Source organism: Solea solea, chromosome 18, assembly GCF_958295425.1.
Source record: "Solea solea chromosome 18, fSolSol10.1, whole genome shotgun sequence".
Taxonomy (NCBI): Eukaryota; Metazoa; Chordata; class Actinopteri; order Pleuronectiformes; family Soleidae; genus Solea; species Solea solea.
In genome coordinates this window covers 8436734-8456955 of record NC_081151.1, presented here as the reverse complement: position 1 = coordinate 8456955, position 20222 = coordinate 8436734, and the positions used below count along the sequence as shown (strand labels likewise).

At 43.8% G+C, this 20222-nt stretch overlaps 1 protein-coding gene across 2 annotated transcripts in view; it reads left to right on the top strand.

Annotated features, from left to right (window-relative positions):
* Window positions 1–20002, top strand: part of cdin1 (CDAN1 interacting nuclease 1) — a 52081-nt gene extending 32079 nt beyond the window's left edge. For both annotated transcript variants that reach the window (XM_058614518.1, XM_058614519.1), the window contains one exon: window positions 19369–20002. In XM_058614518.1, the coding sequence (XP_058470501.1) occupies window positions 19369–19528 (160 nt within the window). In that variant the 3' untranslated portion in view covers window positions 19529–20002. The remainder of the gene's footprint in view (window positions 1–19368) is intronic.
* Window positions 20003–20222: the final 220 nt, after the last annotated feature.

Here is a 20222-nt window from a genome sequence, read left to right as displayed (position 1 = left end):
GTACAGTATAATGACAAGATTAGCTCACCTTTATATAATTAATCTGGCTAGAACCTGAAAAAAGGTTTGAATTATGCCTGGAGCCATAGATATGTAGATATTTTGCTTTCATGTGGCTAAATAGAAATTATGTGCAATTATTTTTCACATAATCTGAGCAAATGCTTAGCGTTCACATGCACAAAGTATGTGTTTGCTTGCAAATAATCAGGAATTTTAAGCAGCTGCAGCCTAAGTGTAATATAAGCCTCCTCAGCAGCAGCAGCAGCAGCAGCAGGAGCAGGGCCATCATAGTTCCTGTTCAGATAGGTTATGTCACCTTAGAGAGGACACCCACGGGCCATCACTGCCGCTGATCCAATGAGGCTGGACATAACACAGGGGCCGTCCCTAAGGACAGGTACTGGCTCCTCTGGGGTGACGACGCGACACCTCCGAGACCTGTGTCCTGCAATATTTCGCCTCACCTTTCTGTCAGAGATGTGCACGACGGAAGAAACGAGGGGAAATTGCATCGCAGTTGTCGCCTTGGAATGTAAGGAGTCACGCGGCGCGTCGTGACGTTAATCGATACAGCTTTCCGAGGTTCGAGTACAAATATTGCCTTTCCTGGTAAAGCAAAAGCCCCTATGACAGTGCCTTCCTTCTTTCTATAGTTATGGATGCTCCTTGCAGTGCAGGAACGTGGCCTCTTTTATTGTTTCCTTTGTTATGACATCCTTTCTTAGAATATTCCACAGCTAGAAAAATAGCGACCTACGCTGGTGGTTCCTTCAGGGCTTCGCAAGTGTTTGTTTAAGGGCACATCAGCGCTCGCAAGTGCAATGCTGCCCCCACCCCCCCCCCCCCAAAGCACAAGCAACATGGAATATTAATGGTAAATGACAAGCTGGCTCTGACGCTTCAAGGATTTCATGCTTAAGGATGCACATTTGGGTGCATTGTTTAAGGCGTCTGGAGTTTAATCCGCGCACTCTCAGGTCTCCAGCAGCCTTAGGATTTCGCTCCAGTTAAGCCTCCATGTCTGCTATTTATTTTAGAAGGTTTGTATTTGTGCATTATCCAGATTTGTAATTTACCACTGACTGTGAGCGCAGCTTTGACGCGGCCGCTGTGCGTACGAACTAGGAGTGAGACAGAAAGCAGCACCCCAGTGATATATATATATATATATATCCCCCTCCTGTCTTTTTGCTCTTCCTGTGACACTGTGAGACGGAGAAGATGCCTCAAGTAAAATGGGGAGCGAGCATGTCTACTCCACGAATTCCTGTTTTGCTACGGAAATATTTAAAAGATGATCGTACATTTTTTTGTCAGCTTTCACGGTCTATGTCATCAGATTTGCAGAGAATCCCCCGCTTCCAACACACACACACACACACTAACATACTACATTTACTCTCACTGCCTCTCCCCCCCCCCCACCCGTGTCTTTCGCTCTACATCTACGGTGACCTTCTGGCTTTTCATTCCAGGAAGGAGTTCAGAGCATTTATCAAACATACAGAAAAGTAGAGGACAAGGATTAGATCGACTTTTTTTTTTTCTTTTTTTTTTTAACACAATCTAAGACACGAATTTTGCTTGCCCTCCAAAAAACATTACATACAACATATACTCTGTGTATAAACTTGTAAAGTTTTGACGTAGAAAAAGCACAGACAAATAGACTCAGTGCTCAGTGCAGTACGTTATTCTTGCTATGTCTCTCATATGTGTGTGTTTTAGAGATCATGTCAAATAGGATGACATTATTTATGCCCTTTTTTTTTTGCTGAATCTCACATAAAGGCTAAAAATATTTAAGGTTTTCTATATGTAGTTGATTTCGTGCACCTCACACCTCACAGCTCCTTCAGAAGCGTTTCAGTGCCGCCCCAACTCGAGTGCCAAATTGCATTTGAACCTCTTTGTTGAAGAGGACGGAGGTCCTCCCAAGGCCTGAGGAGAGCGCTGGACCATGAGTCCTGCGGCCTTTCACAAAGAAATGATTGAGACCAAGACAAGAATCCAATTGAATTGAATGGGTGCAATTTGTTCTTTTCCTTTTCTACCATTCAGTTTGCTCAGACAGTGAGAAAAGTGCAGTCATTTCTATTTCAGTTGTATTTATGTGTCATGTGGATAACATTATTGTGTGGCAAAGTGTTTAACAGCTTTTTAAGGAGGATTAAATGGGTTGCTCTATAGTGTAGATTTCTTTGAACCATTTAAGAACTAGTTTAATTTAAATCACTTTTCTATTCTGGTCAGCAATGTGTTTTTTGTTTTTTTTTCCCTTCTCTGACCAAAAATAAACAGAATAATTTTTTTTACCCAATGACAGCCGAGAAAACAACGTCATATTTCTGCCTTTTGTGTTTAAAGAGCAGCTCTGTGTTTACCAGATAATGTGCATGGTACTCTTGGTCTGCGGAGGCCCATCCGTCAGTGTGTGGAGCTGGTCGCTTTTGATAAGTGGTTCCTTATAGATAACCTAGACAGTAGGCAGCTTTTTATAGGCCCCAGTGTCCCTGACACAACCTTGTTTTTCTTTCGATACCACCCATGCTTATTTTCCTTTCTCTCCACCGATTTAATCTTTTTGTATAGCTGTGAATTCTTTCTGTACACTGGAATCATTTCCCCAGTCTTTTATGTCAAGTATTCCAAAAAAAGGTAGATAAAAATTAAATTTTATAGAAAAAAAGGGGTATATAGTCTTACCTCTTAGCAAAAAGATTATATTATTGAGTTTAGTACAGGCAACAAAGCTTAAACTTACTCAGTTTTTCAAAATTTTATTTTACAGAGCAACATTTTCTGCGTCTGTTTCGGAATAAATTACTAAAGCAACTATGCTGTTTTTAATTTGGCTCCATCATTCATTTGCAGTTAAGACCGGATTTTCACATTTTTTGGTTTCAGTCGTATGACCTCATCCGTCTCCTGGAATAATGTTGATATATGGTTGGGGTTGTTTGTTTCACGACGTAAGACCTATATCTGATTGTACCTCATGGCAGTCATCTTGACTGATGTTCCGTAAGTAACCGAATTAAAACACCAGATGAAGAGGTATTTGTTTTTGTGAACTTTGCTTTATATTTCAGTATTAATTCACTTCACTGCCTTGTTGCCAGAAACACTGAAAGAGATACAAGCACATCTGAGTCTTTTCCTTACTGGCCTGGCATTTGTTAAAAAGCTTCATCAGAAACTTCTTCCCCCATCTTTGTTCCCAGGCAGCCCTCTCCCGTCTCTGGTTTGAGTTTCACGTCTCTCGGCGGTCTGATTGCCTGATAGCTTAAACATCTCTGCTTGCCGATCCCTTAGTGGGAGTGTGTAATCAAAGACACATGAGGAGCCTGTGTCCAAGTGCTGACCTTTTGATTTTGCTCATCAATTCTGCGAGTTAATGTACGAGATCTATCGGGTCAACAGATTTGTCTCCACAAGCTATGTCGGGTCCATAAATTCTGCTATTTCCAGTGCGTCCTATTGAAACTCCTTGTTGTAAATGTGCGCTCAGAGTGACTGACGCTGATGTATTCTTTCCTCTCTGTTGTACGTCCGCCACATACAAGTTAACGGGGTAATGATATGATTGGAAGTCAAACTCTGATGTAACATTTCATCATAGGTGGGAAGTCAACACCTAATCCGTCTTGGTTTGATGCAAAATAACAAAAGGCGTCATTTCTGAACACGTGAAATCCAAACCCTGTGATGAAGTTCTTGCGCCGTGCATCGGGCCCCTTTTGTATTTCTCATTTTGAGTGATTTCGCTATCGGCTGGCATGTTTTCCGCCATGAATCTTCCACCATGTAAAACCCCCAGAATCTGTCTCTTCAATAACCACTGTGTGTGTTTTTTAAGTGACCAGCTTGAATTTTTGTGTGTGTGTGTGTGTGTGTGTAATGGCTGTCACTGTGTCATGGAGGTTATGAGTAAAAGGGCAGGATAGAGCTGTCTGGTGAAAGGCCTCTGACAGAAAGTGCCACTTCAATTTGAGCGCAGCTGCAGCTAAAGCCCTGGCTGGCTCACTGTCCGGCCCGACACTTTACATTGGCTTCTCCTGTGGCTGGAGTGGATGTGAAAACTATTAACTTTACGAAAGTTGCAAAAAAAACTCCCAAAACAATGTTGTGACTACAATATGACCTTGGGAAGAAAAAATAATAATATTTAAAGATTGCTATGCACTATTTTATGTATTTTTTAACCGTCCTTTTGGTTAAACCATTGGACCACAGATTACACATTTCTTAATTTGTTTATGGCGGGAGTTTAACAGTGAGAAACCGTAGCTGCTGACAGTTCTCACCCCCTAAAGTCCCTGCTAAGGATGGGGTTCGCGGTTTGCAGGAAAAAGTCTACTGGCTCTGTTTTAAATATTTGTAGTGGTTTGAATTAGAAAGGAGATAAATTTTCTGAGTAATGATGGCAAAACATTTAGCTTCAACTCGCCGGGTGAAACAAAACACTGAATGAAACTTTGAACGGCTCGTTTCTTTTTTTTTTTTTTTTTTTTTCTCTCCCTCCCCTCCGTCGACCGTTTTGTTTTCAAATTGTAGCGCTGAGTTCATGGGAAACTCTCTCCGAGGTTACCTGCGCCCCTGCAAAGTGATGGAAAAAAAGGATTACAGCCACGAGAATGTTTTTGCAGTTACTTGAAATATTACTAACCTTGTCACCAGTCATTTTGAACGAGAAAGCGAGCGTATTTTAATTGTGGCTTTTAGAGGCAGGGCCTTTCAAACTGTGACACGAGGAGGAAAGGGGTCAGCTAATTGCAACTTTTCACGTCACGTTTGGTCTCTCGTTCCCGTTTTGATGCGACTGCCTGGAAGCGCGCTCGCTCACTTTAGCCGCACACTCTCTTGTGCGCGTCTCACTCCGTCTCACACACACACACACGCACACTGAAGAACTACTGAGAGGTCTCCGAGTTCTCAGTGGCGTAATCTTCATAAAGTCTTGGCTTCTACTTCCTGTCAGCCCTTCGCTCAACTTTCACCTCCAACCTCTCCTCAAATGCATCACTGAAAGTTTGGACACTCCACACAGTCCTCAAATTTAAGGATCTCATTCATATTTTCTTTTTTTTTTTCCTTTTTTTTTTAAAGGAATATGTGCTTTCACTTAAGTGTATCAAGAGTAAGTCTCTGTCTGCAGACCCCGTGTTTAATATGAAGCCTTGGACCAAATATTATGTGCAAACCGTTCTCACAAACAGGTTAAATCTTTCAAACGCTGAGTCCCAAATCTCTCCGGTTCTCATAATTACTATTTTAGCAGTGGCGAGTTGGAGGGGGCGGCGGGTTTGGGGGGAGGGGGGGGTTTGAGCTGAATATACATTGTAAATTATGTTTGACAAGGTGGGGTTAGTGGTTTTGTCGTAGCTTGTCTTTGGTTATTACTCATACTTCCTCCTGCCGTAGATAAGGTCTGCTGGTGAACATACCAAGGTGAGCGCTGTTGCCGAGCCCTTATCGCCGGCATTGATTTAGGGCAAGAACCCAGTGACAGAGGTCATTGTGCAGTAAAGCTATCCATCATGCACGTTTGATTTCTGCTCAGACCTGTCTCCAAGTTGTCTACTTGTGAGCAGACGGGGTAGAGGCCACTCGAGGGTTGGACTGGTGGGTTGTGTGAGATGTGGATTATGTATTGGGATTTTTAACTCATTAATGAACTCGTATATAATCCACCAATTGTTTGTCTTATATTGAAAGTTTTGGCGTGCTAATTTTTTTTAAATAAAATGCACCCTTGATTCCCCCCCCCCCCCCCTGCTTGTCTGTTTCCACAGTTTATTTTGCCTCTTATTTAATTCTCCACGACCTAGACATTTCTCTGACTGTGTGTTTTGAGACGCTCGTATTTTCCCAAACTTAAAATTCAAGGTAGCGCGGAACCTGCGGTAAATAAATTAACAATCATAAACACAGGAGAGGAGTGTTCCCCCCCCCCCCCCCTTTTTTCGCCGGGGTGTTTTTTTCAGATGTCTGAAGATGGGTATTTATTGCTGTTAATGTTGTTCATGGCTTTTCATGACTAGATTTGTAAGTTTTGGCTTAAGCGTCCTATTTATCCTGGCATCAACGTGGGGGGACCTCATGCTTTCCAATACGCTATGAATCATATTACTGATTTGTCATTAAGATTATTTATTGCACTTTCTTTCAGTAACTTCTGCAAAAATGTGGAAGCTAGAGATTCTCCTGGAGTGGTTACATGTCAATGGTTGTAAACTGGCGCTGCTCAATCCTGAGGGAAATGCCGCTGCTGCTGCTGCTGCTGCTGCTGCTGCTGCTGCTGCTGCTGCTGCTGCTGCTGCTGCTGCTGCTGCTGCTGCCGCTGAAACGAAAGGCCTCTTAAGATTTGCTGAAATAGCCAGTAAGGAAGTCGGTGCTGCTCATTCCAACCTTCCAGATGATAACTTAAGTAGCTAATTACACTCCAGTCTGTAATCAAACTGGTGTCAGGTTGTCTGAGAACCTGGATTTGTGTGGTGGATTTCGGTTAAATACAGTCGCAGCTTAAGCATTTTATGGTTTTCTCCTCAAATTAAAGTTTTTTTTTTCTTCTCCCCCCTGCAATCCCCTCTAAAACGTGTCACATCCCATTACACAAATTTGGATATGGTAAATTAGCAAGAGGAGTGCTTACGCTATGAATATGCTGGCTTTCTTGTGGGTCTGCGGGTGTCTTTAAAAAGTTCCCTTGGATTTTTTTTTTTTTACTCCCCTCGCAAAAAAAGATGATGTGTTTTTGCAATTCAAATATTTGCTCATTCTCTTCTTCGCTGCAAAGCTCCCTTTGAAGAGGAAGAGTTCTATCAGGGCCAATGACAGTGTGAGTGTGCAGCGTGACAGCGCAAGAGGCAGCGCTGGACTATTTCTAACCGCATATTTAAATAGCACGGAAAATCAAAAATGTATGCAAATGACGGCATGTTTTGCATGCTGATATTTTTTATCATTTGGCGGATGCGTATGCAGGTGGTGTTTGCCCGCGTGTGCACCGTTCATCTTCACGGCCTCGCCACATTATTGATCTCCATCTGAACAAACATCACTGGGGTTGGAAGGCCTGCAATTTGCCAGATTTACGTTTTTGATTCAAGCTTTGCTTAATGTTTTATTGACTGTTGCAAAGATACACTTTAGGCCTGAGGCTTCACAGGAGCATGTGTAACCCAGACATTCACAACACTTGCCTCTTAAGATGATTATTCTCTATCACACATTATGGAAAATACTGCATCTAAATATGCTTCTTTTATCCTTCTTTATATTTCACCAAAGTGTGATTTAAGATGATCAATGTACAGTGTGTGGGTTGTGATATGTGTGGCCGTTTGTTCAGCGAGGCAAATCCCTTAAATCTTTCACTCATTAAAGCTGCATGTCCATACTGTATGATATGATATTTACTGCTACTAGAGGTTGCCTTAGCAACCGCATCCAAACTAAAAAACAAAATCAGCCTCAACTCCAGCCGTAGTGTAGTAGGCCCAGTGCGAAAGGAAAAAAAAAGTTACCTTTTTATAGAAAGACCAAAAAAAACAGTCTTTTAAAAAAAAAAAAAAAAACTTATCTCTACTTGCCAGATTTAGCATATTGTTTCGGTGACAAGTGTGTTTCCTGTGTTTGTGCGCTGACATCACGGTGAAAAGGGAGATCCCCGCTTCATTAGCTTGAGACGGTACTCACACACAAACAGGAACGCATGTTCAAACCGGCACACGGAAAAAATACAAAATCTTCAGTTTGGAAATACACACTGCTCAATTATTCCTTTATTATCTTCATCTTTCCAAAGAAAATAGTTGCTGGTCGCCATATTGAAGTTTAAACGCTTCTTTAAATAACCTTTTGAAGGTAAAGAAAATACAGTATGAAATAATAAATTTAATTGTCATCAGTATGTGGAGCACTTGCTCTCTGCACCCTATAATTCCAACCTCTTTCTCTCCCTTCCCCTTGCCACATTTTCCCCTTTTTTTTTCTAAACAGCAATTAATCTCATTTTTAGTCCAATTTCCAGCCCTCTGCTGGAGTCAGAGTGAGTCCCCTGTTTTGTTCCTATTTGGCTTGGTTCCTCTGCATAGTCATTAAGGGCCCAATTAATGTCACCCTTTAGCTGAAGAGTGCTCATTTTTATTGGGGAGCTGACAGTCACCGCCATGAGTGCTGCAGTGTAATATGCATTAATTGCCCCGTAACACTGGTAATTACCAGTTCTTCAAGCCTCTCAGTAAACTGTCATGCCCAGACACGACTGCTTTGAAATAGATTACTCATTAGGGGGACCTGCCCTGTTTTCCAATGGGGTCTCGCTGGGTTGGCATAAAAACGAAAAAAAAAAAAAAAAAATCCAGTGCTTGAACAAATAGTTGCCAAGAGCAATTTCCTATTACAACTTCCAAGTGACGGCTTTTCTCTCTCTTTCCTTCCTTCTTTTTTTTTTTTTTTTTCATCAGATGGCATTCCAGCCGTCACTTGAGGTAAAGATCAGAGGTAGAGTTAGAGGGTCCATCACTGATTTTGCTGATAGCGGTCGGTTCGTCTTGTGCCGCAGGATTTCACCGTTCACCATATTGCTTTTGGTTTTAAAACAATATGTGTTAATTGTTTTTTGTTGCCTTTGTATTTTATGCTCCGACATTGGTGTGCCGGGTGCTTGCATTGAACGTGTCAGCACATTTCGGGGGCCTCTGAACAGAAGATGAAGGCCGTGTTGATGTGAAGCCCTCGCTCAAATATTGATGCTTGCTTTGCTTGGGTTTCCAAACTGTGGAATCTCAATTTTAAACATCAGCTCGCGCCTCTGGGTGTTTGCGAAACGGAGAGAAAGAAATTGATAGTGAACGCAAATGGGTGAATTTAAAGAACCGGTTAGAGGACAAAAGCCGATGATGTAGTGGGGTGTCACCATTGCTCTGCGATAAGATATTGTAAAGGAGAGAGCAAATCAAACTCTGTTAGTTATCGCGCAGCCAAGGCACAGAAAGAGAAAGGTGTTGGCCTATTTAGTCATGCTAAAAACAATATTTGGATTTCTCCACAGTTTTGTAATCGCCGGGCCAATTCCTATCTGGTCCCTGCCCTTTCTTTTCTTTTCTTTTTTTTCAGAAGTACTTTTGTGTCATTACTCATTTACCATAGCAAGAAAAAGAACAGAATGTGAAGACTCTCTCCCTCTCTCCCTCTCTCTCTCTCTCTCTCACTCACACATGCACACACACAGACGTGCAGCTTTTGTTTTATCTCCCATGCAGCACCTGCTTCAGGCAATCTGCTCCGACTCGTCTCAAATGAATTTTGTCACAGCCTTTCAGATTCTCATCCAGCGACGCACTAATGAAAGGAGATAGCACAATTTGAACTGACCAGGTAGCAGCCAGCAGTGTACAGCTGAGAGCAAGGGATGGACACACACACACACACACACACACACACACACACACACACACACCCTACCACCACCCTGAAACAAAAGGCAAGTCAACCATCCGCTGATATATCCATTACCCTTCTCATTAATACCCCGCAGACCTTGTTTTGCGAGTGTGTGCCCGTGTGCACTTGTGCGTGCGTCTATCTGTTTGTGTTGGTCGAGCACTTTTGGAATTGTTTATGACAGGCCTAATTGGGCTAATTGAAGACATTAAGATTACCTGTCAACTGTGTGTTTCCAGACTCCCTATCTGTCTGACAACTGCTGACAAGTGAGGGACCCCGTAGCATACGTCATGATGGAGCATTCCCAGGCCGTAATGGGGACTGCAGGGGCCCCTCTAATTTGATGTGGACAGGGGGACAAGGGGCGGGTTGGGGGGGGGGGGCAGTGTGACAAAGCCACGAGGCAGTCTGGGAGGGGGGGGGGGCGCGAGAGAAAGAGGGTCTTCAAGTGTTTAAGGACATGAGAGGAAAGGTGCTCGGGGTGACGGCCCTCCAACTTTGAGTGACAAGGGATGAGCGCTGACGTCTGTGTGTCTGTCTCTGTGTCGTTTGTGGACGCTGACCCATATCGCTTTATTAGAGACACAATTTGCGTTGGGTACATAACAGAATGTAATTGATGGAGTTGACAGCCTGTCACTTACTACTTATAATTGTTTATAAATATCACATGCCCGTAATGTGCAAATACGTATTTGATCTTAGATTTAATGGTAAGTTTCAATGGAAACGGAGTGTAAATCACTGGATTTATTTCCGCCCCTTAAATGTCTCTAAGTGCAGATTCTTTTGAGATTGCACTCTCCAGATCTTTAGCAGAACACAGGCATATCTTCTTCGGGTTGGGGAATGTGCCTGTGCATATCTATATCCATCCCCCCCCCCCTCCCTCTCTCCCTCCTGTGTGGGCATTGTTGGGGCTTTGCAGTGTCATCGCTGTGACAGATCAACGCTGTCAGCTCAGGAGATCCCTCTGTTTGTTTGTTCTCCTCCGAAAGGGGTTAAACTGTCAAGTTGACAACTCGGGAGACCCTTAGACTCTGCCCTACTGTCTCTCTCTCTACGCGCCTCCCTCCCTCCCTCCCACCAACCCACCCGTCCACCTTCTTTCCCAAACAAGTGAAAATCAATACCAGATTGCCTGAGGACCACTGTTTGGTGTGGGCCTGACCCCTAGATGTCCCCCACTCTGCTTCTTTCATTACATGTAGCTCAGTATTTAACTTCCATCCTGATCCCTCGCCTAATTAGTTTCGATAAGCTCCGAGTGTCTCTCCCTCCTTCTCTCTCTCTCCCTCTCTCTCTGGCCGTCTCCTCTCCCCCTCTCGCTTACACGTGCAGTCACACTGCAAACACACATGGACATCTTGCTTTCTTGCCCCTTTGAAGGGACACTCTGGGCTGGGACTAATAAAAAGACAAATCCCAACACGCACACAGAAGCCCTCAGAGTGAGTCTTGAGCCGTGAGACGTATTGTTTTGTTTGCACAGCAAATTTTTAAAAACTACAATGAAATTAGATTTGCGCCCCAGATCATCAGTGAAAACACTGGAGGTCATCCCGTGTTGTATAAAGATAATGGAGCTCTGTGGCGGCGGCCTGTTGAACGTGTCGCACTCCCGTTTCTTTTTGTCAGCTTCTCTCACTGATGGTTATTTGGAAGACGCAACCTGGAGCTTTAAAATCTTCATCTGTATAAAGAAAATCTCAGTTTTCAAACGGCACAAACACCGTTCCAGCGGTTTGTTTGCTGGATGCTTGTGTGCATGTTTTTTTTTTTTTTTCTGCGTACCACCCACAAGTCCAGGTGCCGCCACTGTGCTGACTTGCCCGTCCACCACTGACAAGCCCCAACGACATGTCAGCCCCCCCACCCCCACCCCCAGGGGCTAAAATTGCCCTCAGGAATGTAAACAGACTGCCGAGTAAGCACACGGCTCTCTGTGGTCCCTCGCCCCAGCGTTCATCTCCAAATTTGCCGCACAAAGTGAGACGGTTCCATTTTGGCCTCAAAGGCCAAGGTTGACGGTGAGGATACTTCAACCCGGTATTCGCCGGGTTTGTCGCAGCAGGTCTTGGTTCAAGAGCGAGTAACAATATACGGTTTCTGTGTCTGTTAATGATAATAACGTTGCAAATGGGTCCATGCGAAACTGAAAAGGGGAGCTTTTTTTTCTTCCCTTTTTCACATTTTAGCAGACTTTCATGCCATTTTCATGAGGTGTGTGAGGTAGCTGTGAGCACTGGAGTCTGGGTGAAGAAGTTCACCGGCCTGGGCGCTGACATGTTGATTTAGTGGTGGTAACACGACTGCACTTCCAAAGGTGCTGACTTGGACGAAAGCCAGGCCTCTTTTTTTTTTTTTTCCTTCCCAGGGAGACATTAGAGGCCACACTCTAATTTTGGGCCAGAGTTCTGTTCTTCGTGGATGCAGAGGCCAGGAGGCCGTGCACAACAAACATTCACACCTGCCTCCCCATGCCTTTTCTTTCTATCCAGCCCTCACTGAAGTGGCAGCAAATTGAAACTGTAGACTGATATCTGATCATTTAACCTCCATTATAGTCGTTTAATTTCTTTTTCGGTATGGAACTGGCCTGCTTTTGTAAAAAAAAAAAAAAAAAATCATTAAGGGCATCAAGGATTTTGAATATTATTAATGGAGCCCATGCAGAGGGGCTTATTTTCTAATTACTGTTAATATTAGTGCATCAGCTTTCTTGCATCAACTGACTTATTGGGTCACCCTGACAACACAGGATTGCAGTTGTCATGTGTAGAGGCAACAAATACTCACCTTTAATTATCCCTTTGAGTTAAAGAGTTATAGTTAAAAAAAAGAGATGAAAGGATTAATCGATGACTCGATTATTAATCGATTACTAAATTCATCGACAACTATTTGATAATCGAATAATTGGTTTGAAGCTTTTTTCATGATTAAAAACAAAATTTCCGATTGTTTAAGCTTCTTAAATGTGAATCTTTTCTTCATTTCTTTGCTCTGGATAACAATGAAATCATTAAAAGTCAATCATTTTGCTTTGTGGACAAAACAAGACATTTGAGAACATCATTATTTCCAGGTTTGATGAACACCGATCAACATTTTTGAAGGTTTTCTATATTATTCTGAACACCAAACGATTAATCGAGAAAATAATCGACAGATGAATCGATTATGAAAATAATCGCTAGTTGCAGCTCTAGTTAGAGACTTGTTTTTTGTGTGAGGCAAATGTCATGTCCTGATCTGAGATGACTTTAAGCTCTCCTACAGTTGAACTGTAGAAATGTCTTACAGACAGACTTTCCTGAAGTTTGACTACCCGATAAGTTTCATCTGGCTTTGCAAATAAATCCAGCTGGCTGTCACCTGTGTAACAGTGAAACTGTCTGTGGTGCTCCCTGGCATTACTGTCGAAAGGAGACATACAGGGTAAAAGCTCAGGTTCTAGAACAGAACCATGTGATTAACTCATTCATTTCATTTCCATAACATGATGCTGTCTCTATATAATTGAATCCGTTGATGGTATCGAGCAGTAAAACGCGGCGCATCCTCATTTGTGTGCGTGTACATGTTCATTTTCAGGTGCATCAGTGGAAAACAAATGGCCGTGTATCAGGCACACATTCTGTGACCTCACATCCTCGCGTACAAACATGATATCATCCGTATACACACACACACACACACACACGACTCTGTTCCTCAGCTGGACACATCAGGTTTGCAGGCGCCCAGTCAGGCTGACGCTGCCCTTGCGAGGGCAGATAGGGTTACACTCCAAACTGTTGTTGATTAGGGCTCGGGCCTGTTGTAGGGGATCATCCTAAATTGAAAACACATTACCCACCGGGGTTAAGGGGCAGAAGTAGGACCCGGGATGTCCAGGGCGGGGAGCGGCAACAGACACAAAATGGCCGTCGTCTTTTTCTGCCCGCGTTTGACTGCGTATCCCCAGAGACAGGTGGCAATTATCGGCCAGGGCTGCTGGGAGTTCACAATAACAGGTTAAAGGAGCATGTATCCCCCTGACGCTGTAGTCCTCTCCGTCTGCACAGCCTCCCAGCCCCCCAGCCCCCCAGCCCGCTCGCCTGCCACCACAGGGAGCTTCCTGTCTCCAAGCAGAACTTACAGACTTGGGGACTCATCAAAGGCTAGAGGGATTCTCTAGACGGGGTTGCCAAATTAGCACTGTGGGCAGTGTTTGGCTTTCGGAGACTAATGAGTCTCATCTGAAAACAGTGAAAAGACATTTTTCATCTGATATTTTTTTTACCTCCTATATAGTTAAAACGAATGTAATCTGTATTCTGAGCTCTGTGTGCCTTAAGGACATGATTATTGCCTACTCATGATTTCAGTCGGGCGCTTGGTATAATATAATTTAATAATATTAGCAGCAAGTGTGTCATAACTGAAGAGATGAAGCCATGTTCATGATATAGAAGGTCATTATATAGCATGGTGAGTCGGTAAAGGAGAGAAGATCAGGTGAGCTCTGACCGTTTGACTGTTAACCCTTCACACAGCCAGAGAATAATACAGAGTATTTTTTTTTTTATTTCTGTTATCAAGTCTGAATGTAATGGTGATATTTTAGTGCAGGATTGAAAGTTCTTTGAAATACAAGTTGTTCCAAAACTCCAATCAGACTTTAATCCGGACTGTTCTGGTGTCCTCGCGGAGCTGTCGTCGGGAAGGTTGTTTTGTCGTGTGCGGTATCTCCATGCGCTGCTTTGGAACCGACTCCTGAACACTTAACAGACTAAGACCAAAGCAGACCACACCTTGTTTGGTTTCGCTCCACATCCAGAGCAGAGCCGCGTGTGTCAGGGAGCATTGGACCATGACGCGGTAGATCTAGCAGGGACCAGTGCACATTACACACACAACACACACTTGTTCCTCTGATATGTGTTGCTAATGTGGTAGGCGACATGCTCAGTTAAGGGACTTAACGAGTTCCAAACACTGATTAAGACCCCCCCCTCCCCTCCCCTCCCCTCCTCTTGGCTGGAGGATGTTTGGGAAGCATGATATTGTACAAACAGACCCTAACCAGGACCAAATGGTGCTGTGAATCTGTGCTCTCCGTGTTGACCATCAAAAGCGCATTCGTTCATTCACATAATCGTGCATCGGCGAGCAAAGTAATCAATCGACAGTCGGATGGATTGAGTCACATTGTGTGTGCGTGTGTTTATAAGGTGATAAGATTCAGATTAGTGGGAGCGAGTGGCTGAGGACGTAGATTTAAACTGAAGGGTCACAGAGCAGATTAAAAAATAATGTATGTATGTAACTTTAATGCTTAATAAAGGCTTCTTTTACTTTGTTTTAACCAACAGATTCACAAATATGTGCTGTTGTGTTTTCTTTTATATGAAGTTAATGTAGTAATCCCAGTTGTGCATGTCTGACTTTGTCTTTCTAAATTAATAAAAGGTGCCGCAGTATCTGTAACACCACTGTTTTCACAATTATATATTATTATTATTGATTATTAATTTAGCAACTTTATATTTTTATTTTTTGGGATATCGTACGTATGCAAAATTGACATCAAATACTCATTGTGCGTACATTTCCGTCTTGCCAATGTGTGAGATTCATGACAAACTGACTGCACCTGACCTCCCGTGCCCCTCAAACTCACACATTACACACCTCCACACCTCCACACATAAAACACTCTCTACCTCCAACGGTGACAAAGAGGAACCACATCCGTGCCACTTTCCATTTCCATACCCCATCGATAGAAGCCATAAAAATGTCTGTGAGAATTATACCTGGCAGGAGATGTTTTCCTTTTTTATTGCTCTCTATTCCACCTTAATTATGGTGCTTGTGGAGGTTTGAACCGCCTTGTATTTGTGTTTTACATACCTAAGCTGAGTTGAACTTTTCCCTACCCATAAAGAAAAATAGAGAGGAAAAAAAAGAGGTTCTATTTTTAGATCTACGAGTAAATAACAGGCCTGCGAGAGGTTAACTCTCCCATTCATCTCCTGTTACGTACAGACAATAGGATGTGCTGTATACTTTGTAGCATGGGGACATTGAGGACATCCCTTGTGCCTTTAAATACCTCATTTGTGTGCACAAACACTTGCGTTATCAGGACCGACTTCATCATCGTCGTGCTACAAACAGCTACTGCGCGGCCATTAAAATACACAATCAGTCGCAGGGTCCTATCACCTGGTATGCATCCTAGGTCACTGCCCTGCGCTCAAACCCCACACGTACAAACACATTACACCATCATTATCTGACCTGGTAAATAAACTCCCTATAGGCAGGCTGTCTATACGTAGAGACTGACCTCCAAGGAACAGGCAATTTGTCAGTAACGCGCACTCGTTCTTTATTTTTGCTATGTACACAGTTCGTCTGTCTCCCACGCAGAGACTCCTACACTTCCTCTATACTTTTCACCCCCCGATCGCTCTCCGTGCTCTCCGTCTTAAAAAAAAAAAGAGGTTCAGCAGGTTCCCATACCGGCATTTCAAGGAGAGGAGAAATGACTGACTAAAGCTAATGTTTGGCAGTGCTTCAGTGGCCCTACCTTGTGACCTGATGTATGGATGCTGAAAACAAAGAGGTCTTTGTGGGGAGACCTCGGAGACATAGAGTTCACCCTCAGGTAGAGGCTTATGCTGTCTAAATCATTGCTCAGGCATTTGTTTAAAAAGGCTCCGAGCGGCATGTGAAATGAAATGAGTTGGGTTTTTTTGTGTGTTTTTTTTTGGTGTTTTTTTTTTTAAAGTCGAGCGCAGATTCGTCTTGATTTTATTGATCATTCGTCATGTCGTGTGATGTGTTTTGGCAGAGGTGCACGGCCCGCAGTTTCAGCTAGGCTTTTTCTCACTAAACGTGGCAGATCAAATTAACCTTGATCTGTGTGTTCTGTACAAATGTTGAACTGTTGAGGTGTTTTTTTGTTTTTGGAGAGGCGTGCCGTCTGACCTCCGTCCACTTTTAGGGCAGACACAAAATCAGAAAGGCAAAGTTGTCATAGTTTGGACTTGAGCTTTAGCAGCAGTTGTTGTTGTGTGGTTTTTTTTTTACGAGTGTTCTTTCCGCTGCACATCCGAGATGCCGAGATATTATTGTGTTAGCTCTGCGTGAGGCTCGCCTCGCTGCGTGTTTGCTGGCAGTCACTAATAACACTCCCTCCTCTCCATTCAAGGCTTTTTGTTCCTAAGTGCCTCGCTCTCATTAAGCGGCAGTAGTGAGCCGCTTGGCACCTGCTGTAAATGCGACCACCTCCTGCTCATTATCACCAGCAGAAGCAGTTTGCTGGCAGCCGCCGTCCACTCCCCGGCTCGTCAAGTGGCCTCCTTTTGCTAAAATTAGCTACGTTTTTTTTTTTTATTTTTTTTTTTTTACTACAAACAATTTCGCCGACTCGTTACATAGTTAGGTGTTTATTGAAAGATGGTTGACTCTGACTCGGAGGTGGCGCGTGTAATAAGCACATGTCGGGTTAAGACGAGCCGCCTCGTGTAATGAACCATCAATTTGCGCCACAAATTCAAACCGGATCTCTATGCACTTCTCCTGGTGTGACGGAAAACAAACTTCAGAGGGATATAATCTATTGTCATATATTTATAATTGCTATAAAAAATGAAATAAATAGTATCTGGTTTATTCCTTTAAAATCTTCTTAAGAATCTCATCCTTTAGGGATCCGCTTGAGGCCTTAACGATTCCCTTCGCCCTAAATGTTGTTTATTTTCTTAATCTCAGATTTTTACCTCAAGGTCCCTGTGGTATTGACTTGTGTTAATTCTGAGTAGGATTCAAAGTCTATTTATTTTCTTTAAGGTATGGAAAGGCCTTGGTGACATGGCTCCCCACAACCCCCCCCCCCCCCCGTCCGTGTTTATAATTCCGCGTGTTTCAATCTGCACTTGGCCTCTACTGACAGACCCTGAACATGATGTATCATACAAGTCGGCTTTATCTGTTGATGTACAGCTTTAACCTTAGCAGAAGGTTGCCCCTCTTCACTTCCAGCAAGCGGGTCTTTTTTGCTCTTTCTCCCCCTTTTCTGCCTCACCTCTCGCAGAAAATACATACGGCGCGCCAGCTGAATAAAAAGAAGAGCCATAACCCCTTTTTTCTAAAGTCATCTAATGTAAATGTTTAGGTTTTGTTTCCATAACATTACCATTTTAAGAGTTGGGGTGGGGGGGGGGGGGCATGTGCAGCAGTGGACCATGGAAACGATGAGAGTTTCGGGTGCTTGAGCTCTGTGCGGCGCTAAGAGGGCTGAGCTATGTGTGTGACATTGCGGTGAACTTGCAAGCGTGCATCTGTGGGCTTTCTCCAGGGCTGTTAGCTTTGGCCTGTTTGCTCATAGATACAGCGCCCGTAAATCACACACTGTAAAACGCAGAATGCGGGGACGGGGCCGCGGGAGCATGTACTGCTGCAAGGGCCTCACTGGGGGGAGGAGTCTGTGCGTCTGCACTCGCATTTTTGTCCGTCTTTCGGACAAGCGCTGTATGTAAAACATGCACTGCCTCAAGGCCTACTTCGACACCGGTGCGGTACATGTGTACGTGAGGTAACTCCAATGTCATGACAGCTGACTTTTTGCACCGTGGATCTTGAATTTATGGGCTCGGAATCCATCAAAGTTTTAAACTTAACCAAAAAGGTATTTATAAAATGCTCATAAATTACAGCCACGCGGAAGACAAAGGGATTCCTGTGACTGTTACAAAAATAACAACATAGGGTGTCGGGAGTCTTTTAATACGCAATGATTGATTGCCGGTTCAATGTTTTATGCACTTTACCTTGAAGCTGAACTTCTGCTGCTCTCTCTGGCCCTTCAGCGAGCTTCCTGTCTAGATCTCCAGAGGCCTCACAGCATTGTTAACTGTCTAAGGATAAAGTGTCTGGGGCCGAGGCTCTGTCAGCCCCCTGAATCTGGTTTTGCATGTGGTAACTGAGGTGCTTTCCATCCAGAGTTGAACTGTGACATGTCTTTATGCATGGCAGCTAATGTTCAAAGAATAGGTATGATCTATATGAGGCAGAGAGGGGCCACCAGTTGCTCTTTGGGGCATAATAAACAGCTTAAAAAAAAGATGATTTATTGTCTTTGTGAGGGGGAAAAAAAACCTTGCACCTTCCCAGAAAAGCACTCCTCCATTTTAATTATTTCTGCAGCTACAGACACAATAGCAACAACAAATAAGAGAGTGACACTACAAAAAAAAACCAACACCTTGCATTTAAAGTCTTAACTCGACTTCTCAGTTGCTGAGCAATTCATTATTTATAGCTCTTAGGGACGGCGATGCTTGCCAACTAAGGCAAAGTCGCTTTGGCATTCAGTGTGGATGTGAATGAAACAGCTGGACACTGCTGGACTGGCTCGCATTAACCAGCAGATGCACTGGTGTGTTTTAAGTCTCAGACATGGTGTTGAACTCTGCGTGCTCGGCTGTGTGCCAAGGCCTTCCGATGACAGGATCTGGAGGCCTTGGTGTGAAGGTTTGTTATTTCACAGATTATTGTTATTTCGCTGCCATTGTAATGTGATCGAGTGTGTATCACACTGTCAGAAAGATCTTAATCTCCCTGACGGCTTTTTTTTTTTGTTTGATTCAGCGCACGTTTCCTGCGCAGTGATCAAAGCAAAAATACCTAAGTGACCTTATCTTTCATAGATCAGTCTCACTGGTGTCCCGTCTTTCCATCTATTCACTAACTCATTCCTCTCTTCTTCTTCTTTTCTTCCTCATGTCTTCCTAATTCAGAGTCCACAGCTGTAAGCAAATCTGAATATGTGAGCAGAGGCATCGCTCATCGATAGCATCGGCGATGATGAACTAACAATAGCCCGGCTTTGCTTCTTTTTGTCTTGCACCGCAGGTTTGGTCCGGGCCTCGTGATATACTGGTACGGTTTTATCGGCGAGCTGGACTGCCAGAGAGACAGAGGTATCCTGCTCAAAGATTGCTTCCCCACAGACATTGCCACCCTGTGCCATGCCTCGCAGCAGGACCAGCCGGCAACGCAAGAGCCAGAGTGAGGACAAAGAGTGAGAAGAGATGAGACGTTGGGACGGGGAGGATGAATGGTGGGACAGCAAAAGAAAAGACCAGGAGGCAGGGAGGGCGCTACCGCTGAACAGGGGTGGATACCTGGATGCAGAAGTGATTTGGTTTTTCCTGCAGTGTGAAACTGCTGGCCAAAAGAAATCTGCCCTGAACTCCACCTGACCCGAGTCTGTCCGTCTCTTTCTTCCTCCCTTTCAATGCTTTAAAGCTACCGCATGTAAATTACACACCAACACATTGTATATCTGACAGTGCTGGAGACTGTCTCGGAGACTTTCTTGGTTGTGGTCATCAGCTCCTGGCCCCTGGATGGCCCCCCCTGCAAGTGGACAGCCAGAACGAGAGCCAGGACCAGGGCAGGACATTAGGCCTTTTCTTATCACACTCAAAGCCCTGGCCTTTGTCACTCTTTCCTCCTCCGTTACATAGGCAGATAAGCGAGGTGTGGTCCGTCTGTCTCTCACCTGCGTCACTCCGTGCCCTCTTCCTCCCTCTCCGGGATCATCTCTGATTAAATTTGACCTCCCCGTGACCCTTTTCACTTCACATTATAACGGAGGGTTGAAGCAAAGCTTCACACCACCACACGAGATTATCATCATTACGTCGCATCTGCTTATTTTATGTGAATTGTCGTTTTTTTTGTTGTTGTTTTTTAAAACCTTT